The 21711-nt window shown below is 43.2% G+C and overlaps 1 protein-coding gene across 1 annotated transcript in view; it reads left to right on the top strand.

Moving 5' to 3' along the window:
* Positions 1-595: 595 nt before the first annotated feature.
* RASEF (RAS and EF-hand domain containing) overlaps positions 596-21711 on the top strand; it is a 77586-nt gene continuing 56470 nt past the window's right edge. Inside the window, exon 1 of the mRNA XM_047097575.1 lies at positions 596-1026. Coding sequence (XP_046953531.1) covers positions 596-1026 — 431 coding nt within the window. The remainder of the gene's footprint in view (positions 1027-21711) is intronic.

The following is a 21711-nucleotide window of genomic DNA, read 5'->3' as shown; positions in this document are numbered from 1 at the left end:
CTTGGAATCCTACACCTATCTTCGTTTTCTCTTTTTGTCCGGTTAGCTTTGCACACCTCTGCCAGCTCTTGGCTTTCCTGAGCAGTGTTTACGCGGAAGGGGCTGGGGACTCTAGTGCCAGGGTTCCGGCCGGGCCCCTGAACCCAAGAGCCCCCCAACCCAGGTTCCGCCGACTGGAGCTTGGCGCGGAAAGCAGAGCGGGCTCCGGAGGCGTGGGAACCGGAGCCGTGCGCTCCTCCTACCTGGCTGGGCGGAGCCGGCCGGCCCGGAAAGTGAGGGCCGCCGGTCCCCGGCGCTCAGTTGCGGGCGGGCGGGGCTGCGCGGTGCGCGGAGTTGGGGGGCGCACTTAACACTGCTCCTGGGCCGGTAGGGGCAGCGCGTGGGACCAGCGTCGAAGCGCGCCGCCCCCAGCCCGCCCAGGAGCCTCGCCCCGTCCGGACATTCCTGCAAGTGGCCGAACCAGCCGGACGAGCCCGACTCTCCGCGGTTCCCGGCGGCAGCAGGTGGCCCCGGAGTTCCTGCCGTCACCTCAGCCCCGGCGGGCAGCGTGCCCCGTCGCGCCCCGGAGCTGTCTGGGCTGTCCCCGCCAGGCGGGATGGAAGCGGACGGTGACCAGGAGGAGCTGGCCCGCTTGCGCTCCGTCTTCGCTGCCTGCGACGCGAACCGCTCGGGGCGCCTAGAGCGCGAGGAGTTCGGCGCGCTGTGCGCGGAGCTGCGCGTGCGGCCGGCAGACGCCGAGGCCGTGTTCCAGCGTCTAGACGCCGACCGGGACGGCGCCATCACCTTCCAGGAATTCGCGCGCGGCTTCCGCGGGGCCCGCCGCGGGGGGCGGCACCGGGGCTGGGGGCCTCGGGAGCCCGCGTCCACCGCGGGCCAGGTGGAGCCCGACCGCGAGGACGGCGAGGAGGACGAGGGCGACGAGGACGCTGCGGAGACGCTGGCAGCACCCTGGGGTCGCGCGAGCCCGGTCCAGGCTTGGCAGGACTTCCAGGCGCGACTCGGGGAAGAGGCCAAGTTCATCCCCAGGTGCGTGTGTGGGTTGGGGGGCCGGAGGTGAGGATGGTGTTTCCTGTATTCCGGGTCCACGGACTCTAACTTTTTCAAGTCGAGACCCCCTAGAGTTGAAGAACGGGAGTGCGTTCAGAGTTCGGGTTTGGGGAGAAAGTTTTGCTTGCTCATTTCTGAGCCCTGCAAAAGGCACTTTGTTAATTACCTGGGTCACAGTGAATTCCGCAGGGTCCAGAGTTTCTTCCCAGGCAAGGGTTTGGGAGCGCTCCCTACATTTAATCGCACTTTTTACCGAGGACTCCAGGCAGCACCCCGGAGCGTCGCTGCGATCGGCATACTCTGCAAGTAGTTTTTGTATTTGTTGTTTTCTTACAACTACATAGAAGATCAAACATGTAGGGCATTTATATTCCTGGATTCGCATATTCATTGATGCGTACTATGTTCTAGGTATTTTACAGAGTTCGTTCATTTAATTGTTGCAACAACCCTGGGAAGTGGGTTTTCTTATTTCTGATTGTTGGGGAAACTTAAAGACTCAGAAATGTAGACCTGTAAGATATTAAGGGACTTGACTAGTTAATAAAAGAGCAGGGATTTGATCCCAGATATTGTTGAACTGAAAAACTGGTTTTATACAATGGAATCAAATGATAAAATCATACAATTAATTCTCTACTCCTATGGCTCCGACAGAAATAATATCAAGTTACTAACTTACTTCTTAGGGGTTAAGGGAATGCCTGCAGGGGCAGGGCAGGGAAAGAAAGATACTCAGGTTTTATGCAAGAGTAATTTGCATGTGTCCCTGCTTTCCTGCCATGGTATGTCTTGAGCTGCCAGTTTCACTTCTTCCTCTGGCACTACAAACACGTGAATGCTGTAAAAAGTGTATTTCTGCTCTCTGTTTGGATTTTTGGTTGAAAGCTTATGGAGCTCTGACTGTCATTATTAATAACTGAAAGGTGTCATTCTGGCTGACAATTCACATATCTTAGACTTAAGACTCAGAGAAGCAAGAAGCCCTGGGAGGGGACAGTGATCTGGCTCACTCATTCACAGCGTGGACCTGCAGACCTGGAGACCTGGGTTCCACTTCCTCCTTTGCCCAGCTCCTCCCTCCAGTTTGGAAAGTGAGGCATGGAGAGTGACTCAGTGCAGTATGAGACAGATGTGTAGAGAAAGTGGGTGTGATACCCATTTTTCTGTTATTTACAAATGAGTTAAAATGCAATGGCTCTACCAGGAAAGTAGAAAAATGTCAACATTGCTATAAACAGTATTCTTTGCGTTATCTCTTATGTGTAACTTGGTTTAGGTCTGCCTAATGAAAAGTAACAATTTTAGGAATAAGGAAAGGAGAACCCATGCCATGCTTTATATCCACACGCGGATCTACTTTTCACAGTTGTGAACTCTCAGCAGTAAATATATGACACTTAACCATTAAGTGATTTAGATTGATCTTCTTAGAGTCAGTATACAAACCAGGATTTAATATTGGTGATATTGTTATTATCATTTCCAAACTCTTCAAAGGTTATTAAATTTTATGGGCACCAGCGTCACCAGTAGACTTGTTTTAAGCCCCACCCCCTTCTGATTGGAGATTAACAAGTACAATATTTGTCTTCCTGTACTTGTTCAAGTGGAAAAGAACTAAACTGAGCTGCTGCATCTGATTGTTACCATGGCAGCCATTAACTGTTTTTGGTAAATTGAATTGCTTCCATTCCACTTTCCTCATACAGCTGTTCACCTTCCGTTCCTCTCATCCAAATGTGATAACACTCTTTTGTTATTGATAATGCCATCAGCATTATTTCAGCCAAATTAATTCTGCAAACATTATTGAGTGCTTATTTTGTGCCAGGCACTGTTTTAGGTACTGTTCTAGGTCCCTGGGGACAAAGAGAAGTATGGAATGTAGTTCATGACTTCAGGAAATTTATAGTGCAGGTGAAACATTTCTCAAAAAATTCATGAAATAACATTTAAAGGTGAGAGGGTTTTTTTGCAAGAAATTCCATACATAGAGGACAGTCCGACGGACTACTATAACCGGGAACTTTCTTTGAAGTCTTGAGTTTTTATATTTAAAAAAGGTCATGGGGGTGCCTGAGTGGTGCCTGGGTGGTCAGAGCATCTGACTCTTGATTTTGGCTCAGGTCATGGTCCCAGGATCATGGGATCAAGCCCGTCATTGGGCTCTGCACTGAGTGTGGAGCTTGCTTAAGATTGTTTCTGTCTCTCCCCCTCTCTGTCCCTGTCCCCAGTTAGTGGCTGCACGTGCTTTCTCTTTCTCTCTCAAAAATAAAGAAACAATAAAAAAGGTCATGTATTTGTTCATTTTTCCCCATAATACATTAGGGCTTATTTTAATATAAAATACTATATTTTCCTCCAGTGGGAACATTGTTTCTGTAGGAGGATGTGCCATTTTGCCTGGTGGCTTTATCCCATGCTTATCCAAGGGGTTTTCATGCCTAGTTTGAGAAGAACACATATAGATGTAAGAATGTTGGGCTCCTTTAAAGGCACAAGGTGGTAGTGTTGACAGAGTTTCCCATTTGTAAGACCATTCAAGCTCCTGGTGTAAAATATTAAGCAAGTTTGGGTTAAACTCCCCAGTTGTCAGTAATTGTGATCTTAGAGAAGAAATAATGTTGCACTGTCTGAAAGGATGAAAATGGTCTCTGGGATGTGTGTCAGCACACTCACAAATTGGTTTTTACTTAGCAGATTAAAGGGGACTGTCCAGAGTAGTCAAGTGACCTGTTAACCTGAACTGGGCAGGTGTAAATGGTCTTCAGGGTCAGGATGGCCATCACCACTTCCTAGAGAACTGGAATTAGGTCAGCCAGCAGGTGAAACCAGAATGGGCATGGCCATGTGGTTATATAAGAGAATTCAGGAAGGGAAGATTGTACAGGGCCAAGAAAACTCCACGAAGCGGGAAGAGAAGGTTGGGTGAGAGATAGACAACAGGCTTGTAATAACCTAGCCTGGCCAATTTCTTGTGCCAGGTGTGTTATGAAAGAGAGTTTTGTACCTAGTGCGTAATAAATGTGCTCACTAAATGTTTGCAAAAACGAATGGAATAAACCTCTGTTCTTTGATTCCTTGGTTCATATATTGAGAATGCAGTTAGTTCATGTTATGTGCACTTTCTTCATTTGTTTTGTTGATTCCTTCCTTTTTTTTTTTTAATACTCTGGTGTGAGCTGTTTATGGTGTTCTAAGATCAGCAAAGAAAGAAATAGGTGTGTGTGTGTGTGTGTGTGTGTGTGTGTGTGTGTGTGTGTGTGTCTACATGCATGTGCCTGTGGGTGCATTGAGCATTTGACCAGGGGTGGGGGGATGGCAGAACTCTTTCCTCTAGTTGGAGCTGAAGCTTTTCAGAGCTTCCTTAACTCCATTTGCTGCGAATTGTGTTGTGATTTGATTTCACTTTGATAAATCAGTTTTGAGCCCCATGTTTTCACAAACAGAAACATGAGGATCCAGCTGCCACCAGAACCACAATGGATTTGTGCATGGGCACAGGTACTACAATGGCCAGATTAGGGACAGACCCAAGGTGGTGCTTGTAAGGTAACAGGTGTTAGTGTGATTGGTGACCCACTAGGCAGGACAAGGATGCCATTTGTTCAGGCACCCAAATCAGTCCTGTGTGGTTTCTTATGGTTTGTGACCTTTGTACACACACGGTGTTGAAGGGGAGACTTTTATATTGACAATTTAGAAAGAATAAATTTAATTGAGAAGAACTGAAACTACCGACCTGTGAGTTGTGTATGGGGTGTCAAAAACAGTGTACTTTAGCATCTCCATATAACTGTAGGGATGATTATGGAAATCGAGAGAAAGATCCATGGCTGAACACCAATCCCATTTAAGCAGGACATTTTTAAAACATGTAGCTACAAGTAGGCTGAAGTATAGTTTCCCTACTGCTCAGGGTTTCTTTTACATTTCCCCTTCTTGGGTTCCACGTTAGCCCTTTCCAGTCTGGTTGCATGCATGCATGCATTTATTTATTTATTTATTTATTTATTTATTTATTTATATTTATTTTTGAGAGAGAGAGAGCACGCACGCACAGCTGGGGAGGGGCCGAGAGAGGGAGATACAGAACCTGAGGCAGGCTCCAGGCTCTAAGCTGTCAGCACAGAGCCTGATACAGGGCTCAAACTCATAAACAGTGAGATCATGACCTGAGCTGAAGTCAGATGCCTAATGGACTGAGCCACCCAGGCTCTCCGTGGTTGTCTTCTTTTAAAATAGCATGGTTGTTTCATGCAGCCCCTTCCTTTCCATGGTCTGGTACAAGATCACAAGATGGGGAGGCAGAAGAGAGATAAAGGCAGAGAAAGAAAAACTCAGAAAGAGGGCTGGAGACTTGGAGCAAGAGAGGGTACAGGTGAGGGGAGAGGAAAGAGATCAATAGATAGATGGACAGATTGGATAGTGCCTCAGTTTCCCCTCTCTTTCCACTGAAGAGGCCATGAGCCACCTTGAGACGGGAGAGGCAAATCAGCTTTGCTCAATCTAATTTTAGCTCTTGAGTGTCTCCAAAATGTGGGTATCTTGGTGCTTTGGACTGTGTGTTTGTAGATAAGTATATGTTTTCTACTCATGTGGCCAGGAATATATCTGGTGCTCATCCGGGGAGATAAAGATTTGTTCTAGCCTTGAGACATGACAGTGGGTTGGATCCCAGTCCTGGAAAAGGATTAAGGGTGATTTTGCCTGTGTCTGATATTTACTTCTGGGGCTGGCTTTGGGATCTATCAGTGTAGTAGCCACAGGCTTTCCAGAATTCTCTGCCTTTTCTGGGTTCAGAAGTGGGGTGTTTATATGTATATTTATTTTCTAACTGTTGCTGGTCTTTCGCTTTTTGTTTTCTCCTCTTTAGTACATCTTCTGTTGTAATTCAGTGTGTCATTTCCCTGCTGCTGAGCGGGAGAAATGTGTCTGTTAAGAAAACCGCAGCTCAGCCTCGAACCTTCCGAGACTTGCTCCTGGGCTTTGTAGGGGTCTGCCGGTGGCTTGGCTTTTATGGACTCTACTTGATGATGGTCCCTTCTGGTTTTGATAGTTGAATTTCATCTCAAGGTGATAATTTCATTTAGGTCTCCTGGCCCCAGAAATGTATTCTGGCCTTCCTGTCCTTGGAAGACTATCTGTTCTGGCCATGTGGTTAGTGGCCTGCTCAGATTGTTGAGATCTCACTGATTGTTCAGGTCTTTATTCTCAGGTTTTGATAAGAGATGATTTATCCCGCCCTTATGAGGTGGACATAAAGAAAAAGGCTTAAAATGGGGTGTCCTTGGGAAGACTGCACTCCAAGAACCATAGACTGTTCTCTTAGCTTGTCTTTTAACCTGAAATTTTGATTTACTCCTCTCCCAAATCACTGTTCAGATTCAGGGTCATACTACTCCTATCACTGTACATATAGATATCTTTACCTGTTTCTGGGGGCACCTGGGTGGCTCAGTCAGTTAAGTGTCCGACTTTGGCTTAGGTCATGATCTCACGGTTTGTGAGTTGGAGCCCTGCATCGGGCTCTGCTGTTCATGTGGAGCCCACTTCACATCCTCTGTCACCTCCACTTTGCCCCTCCCCTGCATGCACTTTCTCTCTCTCTCTCTCTCTCTCTCAAAAATAAAGAAAAAAGAAAAAAAAAGAAATCTTTACCTGTTTCTTCATTTCCACCCGGGTTACACAATTATTTCATTTGAAAAATGGAAGTAGCACCATTGCACTGATCTGCCTCGAATGGAGGTTTGGAGGCTGATAGCAGAAATGGGACCCTGTAGGTGATGGGAGAGATCGGAGTGCCATGGGCGTTCAAATGCCTGGGTTTTTTCCTCCTAAGATGGTGTATGCAGTACACATTCTTGGTTCATGTGTAACTTGTTAAAGCTGAGGCAGCTCCTGACTGCAGTGTGTAGTTGGAAGGAAGAAGCAGGAAGAGATTCTTTATCGTGGGCATTCAGGCTGCTTCTGTTTGATGACATTAGTCTTCTATCAGGTTGTAAAATGGAAAGTAAACACTGCTTTCTACAGGGAAGTTGTAACGGGGGAATATATGTATGACACATGATTTTCTTGGAGTTAGTTCCTCAAAAAAATTCCATTGCTTCAACTTGTAAATATCCAGGATTTTCTAAATTATAATTGCTTTTGTCAGAGCAGTTATAAAAGGAGAATAGTGAATTGTGACCTTTAAGGACTTAGTTTGTATGTCTTATAAAAAGATAGACAGATGCAGTAACTCAAACATGTTTCTGTAATTCTTTCTCTCATTCACTCAGTGTGCCTGCCAGTGTCCTAGGCACACTAGAGAGACTTTGTAGACTTGACCCGGACCTTCAAAGAGCTTATTGTCCCACCTTAAATACATAGGAGTTTCTGATACCTGAAGGACCTGGGATGAGGTATAATCTGAAAAAATACCTCTTGGCACATACCCTATGCTGTGGACGTTTCATGTCAAGAGTGTTTCTGAAATCAGACCCTTTGAGGTCTTTCCATGTGTACCTGGGAGTCTTAGAATCCTAAATGTTTTTGTTTTCATTTCGATGAAATATAACACAAACTGATTTGCACACGTTTGGAATCACCTGGATGACTCCTACGTCAGAGATTTGGCCGCTCTGTTTCAAAGCCTGCCTTTGTGGTTAAGATTGTGTGGCATCCCCAGCACTGCATTCATAGGCAGAACAGTGCATGGTGATATGTTCATGTCAAGTGGCTGACAACACAAAGCAAAACTATGCCTGACATTGAATTTACCAGGGTACCTTCTCAGGTAGGAAACAAAGGATGCACACACTAGAAATGGTAGCTTTCCCAACTCTGTGCTTTGACTTTCAGAGTATGAAAAATTGGAATTTCCACTTCAAATCTGAATTTTTCACCATCTTTTATAAGCTGGCATCACTCACAGCACTGAGCCTACATCCAGCATGACAGTTCACTCATGAACTGTCCAAACTGTTGGATTGTCTGTGGTCTCTGTAGAAAGTGATGGGAGAGTGGGGTTTTGGTTGTGTCAATGTGCTCCAAAGAGCCACGTGCAAGCTGTGCTACCATATTGATGTTGGCTACGGTGATTTAGTTTCAGACGGAAGTGTATCCCCTGTCAGGTTAGATGAATGTTGCTAATTCTGACTTCATTGATTTTGTAAATGCATGTTGGTCTTCTAAGTGTTTTGGAGCTATAAGTATAGGAAGTTTATATATGGTTTATGTTTGTTCCTGGTTAAGCAACATGGTAAAAACAATATTTATGTCAACCCTGGAACTCATAGGAGATATTTTTAAGTAAGGTCTGCATGTTAATCAAGTGTGAGATACACTGTTCTAAAAAAGACTTGAAATTCTCAAGAACAATGTAGGATTGGAAATGTTAGTTTATTTATCATTGCTTATCAATCTTGTCTATCTCTCTTTTTTAAATTTTTTAAATGTTTATTTTTGAGAGAGAGAGAGAGAGAGAGAGAGAGAGAGAGAGAGAGAGACTGCAAGTGGGGGAGGGGCAGAGAGAGAGGGAGACACAGAATCCGAAGCAGGCTCCAGGCTCTGAGCTGTCAGCAAAGAGCCTGACGTGGGGCTTGAACTCACAAACTGTGAGATCATGACCTGAGCCTGTCAGATGCTTAACCGACTAAGCCACCCAGGCACCCCAGTCTTGTCCATCTTCTAACTTGAGGGCATAATACTGTTGAAGAAGTTCATCTTGAATGGTTCCCAATCTTGTCATTTAATCCAACAGAAGAAACTTACTTTTTTCTTTGTCCATCCTTCCTCCCTCTCTTCCTCCCTTCCTTCTCCTTCCTTCCTTCCACCCATCCTTCCTTCCTTCCTATAACATGTTTTTATATCCACATGTGCCTGGGACTGGGCTACATACTGGGTGTTTTAAAATAGTACCCTGTCAGGGGCGCCTGGGTGGCTCAGTCGGTTGGGCGTCCAGCTTCGGCTCAGGTCATGATCTCACGGTCCGTGGGTTCGAGCCCCGTGTCAGGCTCTGTGCGGACAGCTCAGAGCCTGCAGCCTGGTTCCGATTCTGTGTCTCCCTCTCTCTCTGCCCCTCCCCTGCTCAAGCTCTGTCTCTGTCTCTCTCAAAAATAAATAAACGTTAAAAAAGTTTTTTTAAATAGTATCCTGTTAGAAATCAGAGTTTCTTGGCCAGTTTGTCTCTATCCAGAGGTGATAGCATCAGTGAGGTTATAGAATGGGAAGAATCATGGGTGGATGGTCTGAGTTCAGCTCTTACTGGTGGTCAGAAATCAAACAGGTAAACTAAAATTCAGAGTTTCTTCCTGTCTTCGATACAGAAGTCGTATCCTTCTAGCTCCTATGATGGTGTTACAGTTCCATTGAGGGACTCTAGGCACCTGTCAGATGACCTCCAGGTTCCCTTCTCTTACCATCCTGTGGGTCGTGACTGATGTCATGGAGGTGGGGGTCACAAACTCAGGGGTCTGGGGCCAGATGATTAACACTGAGCTGGTGGAGAAGAGTCCGGGCCCAAAACCAGCCTCTCTGAACTGTCATGCTGGATGTAGGCTCAGTGCTGTGAGTGATGCCAGCTTATAAAAGATGGTGAAAAATTCAGATTTGAAGTGGAAATTCCAATTTTTCAGACTCTGAAGGTCAAAGCATAGAGTCGGGAAAGCTACCATTTCTAGTTTGCACATCCTTTGTTTCCTACCTGAGAAGGTACCCTGGTAAATTCAAGTGTCAGGCATAGTTTTGCTTTGAGGATCCATGTTGATGTGAGCATGTGATTGCACGGTACCCTAAATTAGGACTTGGGCTGCTGCTTCCACTTCCCAAGTTTGTGGGTAGTATTTTTTGACCCAAAGATAGTCTCTCTCTACCACTGTTTTTTTTTCTCCTGGATATTGTTGTACTTTTCGGAGTCACCTTGTTCAGGCTTAACAGATGTTGCTTGTACGATATTTTCTGCCTCCAGGTTTTGCTGCCCTGATAGGTGCGTCCTTGGGGGAGGAGGGCTGAGTTCTGAATGCATTGGGATGTCCAGAACCCCTTTTACCCTAATGTCTTTCTCTTCATTTGAAGCTAGAACAACATTTAAGGCATGTCACAGTTTTTAAGCATATCGTAATTTTTAAGACTTGTAACAAAGTCAATCAGAATGGAATGACTTCTGATTAAAAATAAAGGAATTTGGGTATAAGAGGTACTGCAGTGGTATTATCTTTTACTGTTGGAATACTTTGTCCTTCAGACAAAATTTTTCACAGATGAAAAGATGCTCAACATCACTAATCATCAGGGAAATGCAAATCAAAACCACAATGCGATACCGTCTCACAGCTATTAGGATGGCTATTATCAAAAAACCAGAAAGTAACAAATCCTAGTGAGGATGTGGAGAAATGGAACCCTGGTACACTGTTGGTGGGAATATAAAATGGTGTAGCCACTATGGAAAATAACATGGAGGTTTCTCAAAAAATTAAAAATAGAACTACCATATGGGGTGCCTGGTTGGCCCAGTTAGTTAAATGTCCAACTCTTGATTTCCGCTCAGGTCATGATCTCATGGTTATGAGATCAAGCCCCATGTCGGGCTCTGCGCTGACAGGACTGGGATTCTCTCTCTTTCTTTTTCTTTTTCTTTGTCTCTCTCTCTCTCCCCCTTTCTGTCCCTCCCCAACACGCATGCACACTCATCTTCTCTCTCAAAATAAATAAATAAACATAAAAAAAAAAACCCAGAACTAGCATATGATCCAGCTTCTGGGTATGTATACACTTCTGGGTATGTATAGAAGAGAATTGATTAAAATGAGGATCTTAAAGAGATATCTGCACTCTCATGATCATTGTAGCATTATTCACAATAGCCAAGAGGTGGAAATAATCTAAGTGTCCACTGACAGACGAATGGATGAAGAATATGTATATAATACAATGGAATATCATTTAGCTTTAAAAAAATAAGGAATTCCCACAATGTGGGACACCATACATGAACCTTGAGGAATTACACTAAGTAAAACAAGCTAGTCACAGCAGGACAAAGACTGCATGATTCCACTTATATCTTAAGTATCTTAAGTAGACTCCTGGAAGGAGAAAGTAGAATGGTGGTTGTAGGGGCGGGGGGCGGGGGGAGGCGACAATGGAGAGTTCCTGTTTGATGGTATAGCCTGTCAGTCATTCAAGATGAAATCATTCTGGAGATTTGCTCTACAATAATGTGCAGTACAGGACTGTCCACTTAAAATTTTGTTAAGAAGGTAGACTTCATGTATGTTTCTTACCATGATAAAAAAAAGTTAAATATGAATTTTTTTCAGACAGATAAGAAATTTGAAGAGTTATCAAAGCTCTGTGCCTTGATTTCTGTTTGTGTCATTTGTTTCTGAGCCATCCCAAATACAGGGTCTGTGAAGCTTTGCCCCTTGAGTGTACTCATACTGGCTGTTTTTAGGCAAGCAGGCAGAAACACTTGAGGTAATGACACTTTCTAAGAGCACTCTCTCACCACACACATACACCAAGGGCAGTCACTATTCAATTTCAATTTTTTTTTAAATAGTTTTGGGACATTTTATGAGAATGTTCAACCACGATACCCCATTGTGATTATTTACAATTATAAAATTATGGAGCATGTTCAGATGGCTTTTTGTCATAATATTTTTGACCAGGAATATTTTTTAAATGTCTGGATATAAAGCAAACATGTGCAAATGAGTTATTCATTTTGAAATCCGAATGTAGTGGTGAGAGTATCACCTGCTGGCAGAGGTGAAAGGGCTCACGGGAGCTAGTGGCACATCCACTGACTTGTGGCTCATCTACGGGGCATGGCGGCTGTGCCATTTCATCTTTGACGCGACACGATCACTTCGTAATTCTTACTTCCGTAGAACAGAGTTATAGTCTGCTTTGGGCTGGGGTGGAAGAATTCTGGGAGAGTCCATCGACATTTGCTTAGAAAATCCATGTTTTAGGATGTTCATATGTCATGCTTTCTGACTGAAATGCTATAAACCAGTGTTTGTGATGCAAAATATTTTTTCTTTTCCTCCTTGGGGATCCATGGCGCAGCATGTACTTCACAGTCTGGCAGAAATGGTTAGCTTGGGGATGTTAATGAATGAATTACAGTACCGGCATTCTGCTCTACCATGGTGTATGCATTCCAGAAAGACATAATATTCTGCAAACACATAGGACATATGAAGAAGGATAGGATAGGGCCAACCACTCAATATTGTACACCTTTGTAACCAGAACATTGGAAAAAAACCCCAGTAACAACTCTAATAAGATACCAGCACAATAAAAAAAAAAAGCCATGTTAGATTAAAAAAATTTTTTTAATGTTTATTTATTTTTGAGAGAGAGATAGAGAGACAGAGTGTGAGCAGGGGAGGGGCAGAGAGAGAGGGAGACACAGAATCTGAAGCAGGCTCCCGGCTCCTAGCTGTCAACACAGAGCCCAATGTGGGGCTTGAACTCATGAACCATGAGATCATGACCTGAGCCGAAGTCAGACGCTTAACTGACTGAGCCACCCAGGAGCCTCAGTCATGTTAGAGACATAGACATGGAAATACAACAGCCCAGGAATACCTGCACATGTTTTAAAAAACAAAAATATAGGATATTACAGTTTAATTTTTTTTTTGAAGATTAAGGTAGCTCGATGGAGGAGGTATATAGGTTGTGGCTGCTGAATTATAGGGACAAGGACAAAATGCACAAAGCTCTGAGAGAACCAGGACAAAGCATGTGGACCATCTGTGCCAAGAGGAAGGCCCCCGGCCGAGTGGGCATTGTGTCGGCCCTGTATTTACCTCAGCTGCCGCCGCAGCTTGGGGAATGGACTTGCATTTGGTGGCTGTTACTTGGGGGCACAGAGCCTTAATATGCTGGGAAACACAGCTTCCACTTCAGCATCACTCACCTGTTGACCTAGGAAACAAGCTGGTTGATGCTATAGGAACACACATTGTGGTGGAGCAGTCCTGGTCTTCAGTACAAATTCATGAGGGGGCAGGGCCAGGCACAAAGCCAGCGCTGAGTGGGAGGTTGGTTCTGTGTGTACAGATTCAGAGGCTTTGTACTGGTCTAAGGGGATAATGCATTGCCTTGCTGCTAATAGATTATAGTGAATAAGCTGTCTTTAGGCCAATAAAAATCCATCAGTCCCCAAAAGTCTGCAGCTTTTTCAGACAGGTTATTACAATCCTAATGAGCCCTGTGACAATTAAAATGTTACGATATAGCTGAGCATTTGGAGCCCGTAAAAAGTGACCTACTCCAGGGGCGCCTGGGTGGCGCAGTCGGTTAAGCGTCCGACTTCAGCCAGGTCACGATCTTGCGGTCTGTGAGTTCGAGCCCCGCGTCAGGCTCTGGGCTGATGGCTCGGAGCCTGGAGCCTGTTTCCGATTCTGTGTCTCCCTCTCTCTCTGCCCCTCCCCCGTTCATGCTCTGCCTCTCTCTGTCCCAAAAATAAATAAACGTTGAAAAAAAAATTAAAAAAAAAAAAAAAGTGACCTACTCCATCGAATGACACTTAAAGTTCGTATTTGCCAACTGAAAAATAATTCAGTTCTTATTGAATTCAATTTATTCAACTGAGTAAGTTGAATAATCTTATTCAGCTCTTTTAGGTGCTAGCTTGTATATGCTGTGAAGCTGGTATATGTTTGTTTATGTGTGATTAGCCCCAAAGTGCAATGATGTAAACTACCATATTATTTAGGGTTCCCTAGAGAAACAGAAACTATAAAGCGTGTGTGTGTGTGTGTGTGTGTGTGTGTGTGTGTGTGTGTATAAGAGAGAGAAAGGAATTTATTTTAAGGAATTGGTTCTTAGATTGTGTAGGCTGGCAAGTCCAGAGTCTGCAGAGGTAGACCACGAGGCTGGAGACCCCGGGAAGAGTCATTGCAGGCAGAGGGATGGGCAGAATGCCTTCCTCCTCCAGGGAGGTCAGTCTTTTATCTTAAGGTCTTCAGCTAATCGGATGAGGCCTGCCTGCATCATGGAGGGGAATGTGCTTTACTCAGAGCCTACTGATTTAAATGTTAGTGTCATTTACAAAATTCCTTCACAGCAACATCCAGACGTGTATGACCAAGTGTTTGAGTACAGTAGCCTCACCAAATTGACACATAAAATTAACCACAGCCAGTAAGAAACTTTTTCAGATGTTCCCAGTTTCTGAGATTCCCGATGTCTTGGGAATCAGTTTTGAAAAGATCAGAGACCATTTTAAAAATGCTTCTAGGTTATAAAATATATACCAGAAAACTTGTGGATATTTACTTGATTCTGGAAAAAAAAACCCGGTACGTATGTTATATTCCTCCCACGCCCCTTCCAAATGCCTAAACAGTCCAAAACAACATTCCAAATTTCTGTGGCAGCTTTCTGTGGTTCCTGTTATTTTTCTATCTGCCAAGAAAAGGCTTGCCCTGCATGTGTTTATGGCTCTGAGATGCCCCCTGGGGGGAAATGGGCTTCCTCTGTACCGCTCCATCCTTACCCTGCAGTCCCACTCTTCATCACAGTATCCGTGAGTCTGAACCAAGCACCTGACAGAAGAGGCATTTCGGATTGAAGCAGCCTTGGCCGCATCAAGCCACGCCAGCATTCCACACTGTCGCCCTTCCCCGGGCAAACCATCTGCTTGCTTGCTTATGTCTTCCTTCTCCTCCTTCGCTTTCTTTCCCTCCTTCCCTTTCTTTCCCTCCTTCCCTCTTGCAGATGCTGTGGAAAAGTCATTATGCCACGAAGTCCAAAGATAATGAGAAACATTATGAAGTTCCTTAGAGTAGGGAAGGTTCTTCCTCTACTGTCCCCAACTACTAGTTTTAGTCCCTGAATTGGTAGCTCCTAACAAGGATGCAATTTGAGAGGCATAGGGAATCCCAGAAGTGTTCCACCAGATAAAAGTCCTAAAATTCAGCCATAAGAAAGCTGCTAGTTGCATGCTCATTTTTCAGTTCCCAGGAGCTCAACAGACGCTGCTTTCATTATTATTTTTTTTTTACTTTTTTAAAGTTTATTTATTTTGAGAGAGAGAGAATATCCCGAGCAGGCTGCTGGCATGGAGCCTGATTCGGGGCTTGAACCCACAAATTGTGAGATTGTGCCCTGAGCCGAAAATCAAGAGTCGGTCGCTTAACCATCTGAGCCACCCAGGCACCCCAGCAGACGCTTCTTTTAAATCACACCTTTTCTCAGGCACTGCTACTCAGCAGTGCAGACCAGCAGCACTGGCAGCACCTGGTAGTGGTTCTAGAACCGCAGACTCTGAAGCCCCACCATGAACCTGCTGAAGCACTTGCATTTTAAGAGGGTCCCTGGGTGATTTGTGCACATTTTAAACTCTGTTAGGGAGGAGCACCTGGGTGGCTCAGTCCGTTAAGCGTCCGACTTGGGCTCAGGTCATGATCTCACAGTTCGTGAGTTCTGGACCCGAGATGGGTTCTGTGCTGACAGCTCAGAGCCTGGAGCCTACATCGGATTCTGTGTGTACCTCTCTCTTTCTGCTCCTCCCCCACTCGTCCGCTCCCCTCTCCCTTCTCTCTCTCTCCAAAATAAATAAACATTTAAAAATTGTTTTAACTCTGCCAGTAAAATGAGAAATGAGAGTATGGGATTTAGCCACTTTTGCTTGGGAGTTGCTTATAAAAAGAGAAGACCGAGAAAGAGAATGTTGAACTTAGGTAGAAAATATGAACTTGACGTATGCCAGAATTATGCCTTGGGTTGCCCTGGTTGTCTGAAATCTGAATTGTGAAGTGTTCCTGACAGAATTTACCATGAAGATAAGTAATTGATACTTCACTGAATATATTGTGTATTTTGTGAATGTATTCTTCAAAGACGTACGCATACAGAACAGTTCACAGAGCTTAATCTTCCTTGATCTTCCCAGATGGAATGCTCACGTAATCGGCATCCAGATCAAGAACCTGAACATTTTACCAATTTTTTCAAAGTCCCCAGTGCTCCCTTTCAATCCCTGTTGTCCTCAGCCCCAGAACAGTCATTATCCTTTGCCTTTTTTTTTTAACATCTATTTATTTTTGAGAGACAGAGAGAGACAGAGCACAAGTGGGGGAGGGGCAGAGAGAGAAAGAGACACAGAATCTGAAGCAGGCTCCAGGCTCTGAGCTGTCAGCACAGAGCCCGACATGGGGCTCAAACCCCAAACCGTAAAATCATGACCTGAGCTGAAGTCGGACGCCCAACTGGCTGAGCCACCCAGGCGCCCCTGCCAGGGTTTTTTTGTTTTTTGTTTTTTGTTTTAATTTACATACAGGGCCCCAAACAGCGTATCTTCCTTCCTGTGCTCCACATTGTGTTCATGAGCTTGGAGTTGTACATCTGTCATTTCCATTGCTATAGAGTATCCCTGTGTGTAGAGTATCCCATAAATAAATGGATTTACTTATCCATTTGGGAAATTTCTGCTTTGTGGCTGTTACTGTACAATGAGCAGTCTGTCACATGTCTTTGGTAAACACATGGACACATACAATGCATTGCTCTTAATAACTGCAAAATGGTTTAAGATTTCCTTGCTAACTCAGGGACATCATCATGAAGTCTGGTTTCATCCTGGGCTGTAGTATAGTGATATCCCCAGGATTTGTTGAGATGGTAGTTCAGCGTGGCTTTCTGAGTTCCTATATACATTTTCTCTTCTAGCTGTCAGGCTACCCGGTGACACTTCATGATTGTCAGTTCTTCCTTCCTTCCTGGGTACCTCCATCTGCTGAAGATTCACAAAGCAAATGATTAGAATTGTGTTTTCAAACCTCTCTGAATGCAGGTTATTCCTGTACTGAGCAGGGGTGTCGTAGAGGCTGTTTTTTATTCTTTCTTGGCTTTCAACCTTCTTTGGATTCTTCTTGGTGCCAGATCCCTGAATTTTAGGTGGCTGGAGTGCTGTTGTCATTTTGAAATTATTATTATTATTATTATTTGCAGTCTTAATTTTTATTCCAGTTAGCTCCTTTTCCCATGTTCATTTTGAAAGTTCTGCAAAGTAGACCTGATAGTTCTAAAGTATCTTTGTAGAAATGATGATACTTGGATAAGCACGAACATTCAATTTTATTATTATGAATACATGCGAGAAATAGGTGTCTAGTCAAGAGTAGGAGTGGGCATATGCTTGGATGAGCCCATGGGAGTCTGGCCAGGTGTGGGTGCTTTCACCTGTGTCATGGGCCTCCAGGCCAATAGCTGGTCACTGAAATTATTTTTCATGCTCTTTTTTTTTTTTTGAAGTTTATTTATTTATTTTGAGAGAAGAGAGAGGCTGAGAGGGGAGAGAGAAAATCCCAAGCAGGCTCCGTGCTGTTAGCAGAGAGCCAGGTGTAGGGCTTGATCTCAAGAACTGTGAAATCATGATCTGATCCAAAATCAAGAGTCGGACGCTCAACTGACTGAGCCACCCAGTCACCCCTTTAATGCTCTTTTTTATGAGTCTTGGGGAAATGCTACAAAAACTATCCATGGAGGTAAACACCTACTACAGCTTTGTGCATTCTCCTTATCCACTCATATGAATTTTTATAATAATTGTATTGCTTATGTCATTTTATTAAGCGCCTTCTTTAGTACTTGGATTGAAAGCAACCATTCAACATCTATTTCCATTTTATTTAGTAGCGTTTGGGCCAATTGTATTGCCCAGAGGGGATGTTTTCCAGGCACATGAGAGCAGAGGGCAGCTCATACCACAGGGAACCAGAACTACAAACCAGGGAAGAGTAAAGGTTTGGGATGAAAAATATAAACTGAGATAAATGTAAATACACAGCTCACTGAGATTGCCTTCTTTTTTTTAAATCTGATGAACCAGTGAGTTAAGATGATGACTCAATTAAGAGACCAGTTGTTCTTTTCTTGGCTCTCCTGAGGGGCTGAGGTCAGATTCCCTCAGTAGATAGTGTTTGCAAATCTGAAGGTTGTTTGCTAGTGGGCTGCAGCTCTGGAAACTCCTAAGTGGATTTGTTTTCAGGACAACTGATCCTGGTATAATGTAAAAAAGTCAGATTTTGATAGGATTTTTGGCTGCTTTCTTTTTTTTTTTTTTTAAATCACATTCCAGAAAATCACCCTTTGGGTGTTGAGAAAATCAAATGAAAAAGTAATTAAACTTTCCTGCAGGATGCTTGGAAAGCATTGAAATGGACAGTTGATGAGCGGTGGAGTGTATCTCGGGAAGCTTCTCCCTTGTGGAAAACATGCCCCAGGCACCACTGAATGAGACCAGCAGTCTCTCAAAAGGTCTTAGCTGTTGAAATGTCAGATTAATGGTATCAGCAGCATTTTACTTTAAAAGGGAAATGTGTTCAAAAACATTATGAGGAAACCTCTACAGCGAATTTAACTTTAGTTTAATATTTTGGATCCACCTCTTTGCGTAAAACAGAGAGACTGGAAAGCCATTATTGATTTATCTTTATGTTTGATAGTTAGGTAAGAAGGTATATAGGTAAAAATCAATGATACTTTAAAAGCAGTAGATTAAAAAATTCTTTGCTATGCTTTTCATACAGTAACTAAACAAACATTGCCATGTATACAAATAGTTTTAAGGTAGTTCAAGGATGCCATAGAAAAAACTTTCTTATTTAATTACATGATCTTTCAGAGAAAACTGTAGTAACCCTCGAGAGAGGTTTTTAAGAAGGCCAGAGTGGGTTGTATATGATGTACAACAAAATTTCTTGCCCATATCATCCATACACCGGCATAAGGTCAAGATTTAACTGTTCAAGAAAATGTGACTATAGCTTTGGCACCAGTTATCTTTCCATGATGTCAATAATAATTTAGCATTATATGAATAATCAGTAGTAGGTTTTTAACATATACTAAATACAAATTCAAGAAATATGTTTGCTGCTGAGTGAACAGGTAGGATGCACTTATATTCCAGAATATGCTAATTTTAGGAGAGAAAAAATGTGCTCTTTAGTGGTACTCATGATTCTGAAACTAAAATGTACATGTTCGTTTGTTACAAATGCATCCTTGTTTATTAATGAGAAAATATAGTCAGGATTCACAACATTAGTTCAGCCATTCGGCTGGAGTTCTGATTTCAGCAACCTCAGAACACAGAAAGGCAGATCTGAGGTGGATGGACAACGAAGGCACCTGTGCCTATTAGAGATATTAGTGAAAAACCTCTGCAGGACAGACGGTTTCTGGAGTAGACAATTTTGGACTCTTTCCTAGTATTATATGGTAAATATTGGGCACATCCCCTGTTAGAAACAATGCAAAATGAGAAAAGGGAAAAATAAATGAAGGGCAGCAGTGGGTTTAGAGTAACAGTGTACGCTCTTGCCTGTAGGGTTGAGATGTGCTTTCTGGAAAGCCCTGCTTTCTCACAGCGTTCAGGAGGGGATTGGCCCTTCTTCCTTGGCAGTTCGATTTCCCTTAGTTAGTCTCTTCTCTGACTCTGTGACCAGCAAGGTTCATCTGCTCCCTCCTCAGCATGGACTTCCTCAGCCAACCTCAGATCCAGCACAGAAGTCCATATTCTCTTCTCCTCTTCAGCTCCCACTGAGTCCTCCTTCTCTAGGCTCTGGCCTCCTTTATTCATTGATGCAAGATCTGTGTCAGGTTAGCTCTCTGGTGCTGCAAGGGATATGGAGGCTGATAGGGTAACAGGGAAGGTAAACATTCACAGAAAACAGTCCAGGGGCGCCTGGGTGGCGCAGTCGGTTAAGCGTCCGACTTCAGCCAGGTCACGATCTCGCGGTCCGTGAGTTCGAGCCCCGCGTCGGGCTCTGGGCTGATGGCTCAGAGCCTGGAGCCTGTTTCCGATTCTGTGTCTCCCTCTCTCTCTGCCCCTCCCCCGTTCATGCTCTGTCTCTCTCTGTCCCAAAAATAAATAAACGTTGAAAAAAAAAATTAAATAAAAAAAAAAAGAAAACAGTCCACAGAGCTTCAGATGAAGTGTGGCAGGGGATCTGAAGGGGAAGATTTCTTGCGGTTGAAACAGGGCAGGCTTCATGGAGGAGGTAACTTTTGGGAGAGCCTTGACTGATATGCAGTGTTCACTTTCTGAAAGAGCTTTTTATTTATTTGTTTGTTTTGAAATTTATTTTTTTGAGAGAGAGAGCATGCAAGCAGAGGAGCAGCAGAGAGAGAGAGGGAGAGAGAGGAATCCCAAGCAGGCTTCATGCCATCAGCAGAGCCCAGTGTGGGGCTCATTCCCATGAACTGTGAGATCATGACCTGAGCCAAAACCAAGAGTTGGACATTCAACCAGCTGAGCTACCCAGGTGCCCCAGGGTTTACTTTCTAGATAGGAAATACAAAGGGTTTTGATTTGATCAGAGAGCAATATCGAAGTACACTTTGACCAGGAAGGGATGCATGTGTTTCCAAACCCTTTTTTAGTCTTAAAATTTGAAAAAAATGGTTAAGGAATGGGATGATGTGAAATCAACCAAAGTGACGTATTTGATCTGAACATTGTCTCCTTTGTTGAAAATTTATGTATTACATGTTGAGCACTGTTGAAAATATTTGAGGACAGTGAGCACCTAAGAGTGCTTAGAATATGAGCAGGTTGAAGGAAATGAAGTAGGAAGTAGAGTGGTCATAGAATTGATCCTCAAACCCAGAATTTTCCTGTGAATAAAATGAGAGAAACTAATATGCTTGAGATTATCTAACTTTCTTGGAATTGTATTTTATTGTCTGACAAATTGCTTTTATTATATATGTGGTCCTTGAAATAGTTCTACTCAAAAAGTTTTAAAAATAAGGTTATTTCTAAAACATACACACATTGTATATACATTAAGGCAAAGAAAATCTTTTGATCAATCTTGTGACTGTTAAAAAAATTGTGTAAGTGGAATAGTTAGTTTTGGAAAATACTTCAGCACTTTAATCAGTTACTTATTCATCTTATTCATACTACTACTTCTCGTACTTCCACGAAGAATATATCTTTCTTCATTGTGGTCTTTTATGCTTTTTCTGCGCCATAAAATTGTTTGTGATCTTCTTTAGAGTTCCACTTTATGATTATTAAATTTGAAATTATTGACATCAGCATTGAGGCTTCTTTGAAGGTCATCATGTTTTTAACTGAGAAAACATTCTCTGTCTAAGCGCTGAGATACGGTCATAGAGAAAATTCTGCCATAAGCTTAGAGCAAATTCTTATAAATGGCAGATATTCTCAATTGTATTTAGTTTTAGTATGGAGAAGTGTAAATATTGACATACGTAAATATTTCCACCCTTGATGGTCACAAGTTCTATGCCTTCTGTCTTCAAAGTACTTTCAAAGTACTTTCTTTGACAAATACTTTGACAGATTTCTTAAGTTTTACAAGATAAGACTTGTCAGATGAGTTGTCTCCTATTATGATTCTTAGGAATGTTTTTCAGTACTGAGATGCTCCAGAATTGTAGGCCTTTTCAATTTCATTTTATTTTGGTACAGAGTATAAATTTAATCAAGTAAAAATAGGTGGAGATATTCCAAATCATAATTACGGAATTTTAGAATTTAATTTGTGCAACATTTGAGCTCTTAATCTGTTTAGTTCATCAGTGCATTCCTGTTTTCAGGCTTATTTTTCAGTGAATTCCAACCTCTAACAGCTACAGAAGCTGAAGGTAGTTTTTGTAGCTCCCATTGTT

Source organism: Lynx rufus, unplaced genomic scaffold (genome assembly GCF_022079265.1).
Source record: "Lynx rufus isolate CCGP_SWC_20201006 ecotype Redwood Valley unplaced genomic scaffold, mLynRuf1.p SCAF_10, whole genome shotgun sequence".
NCBI classification, from domain to species: Eukaryota; Metazoa; Chordata; class Mammalia; order Carnivora; family Felidae; genus Lynx; species Lynx rufus.
This window is presented reverse-complemented; position numbering and strand designations above follow the sequence as displayed.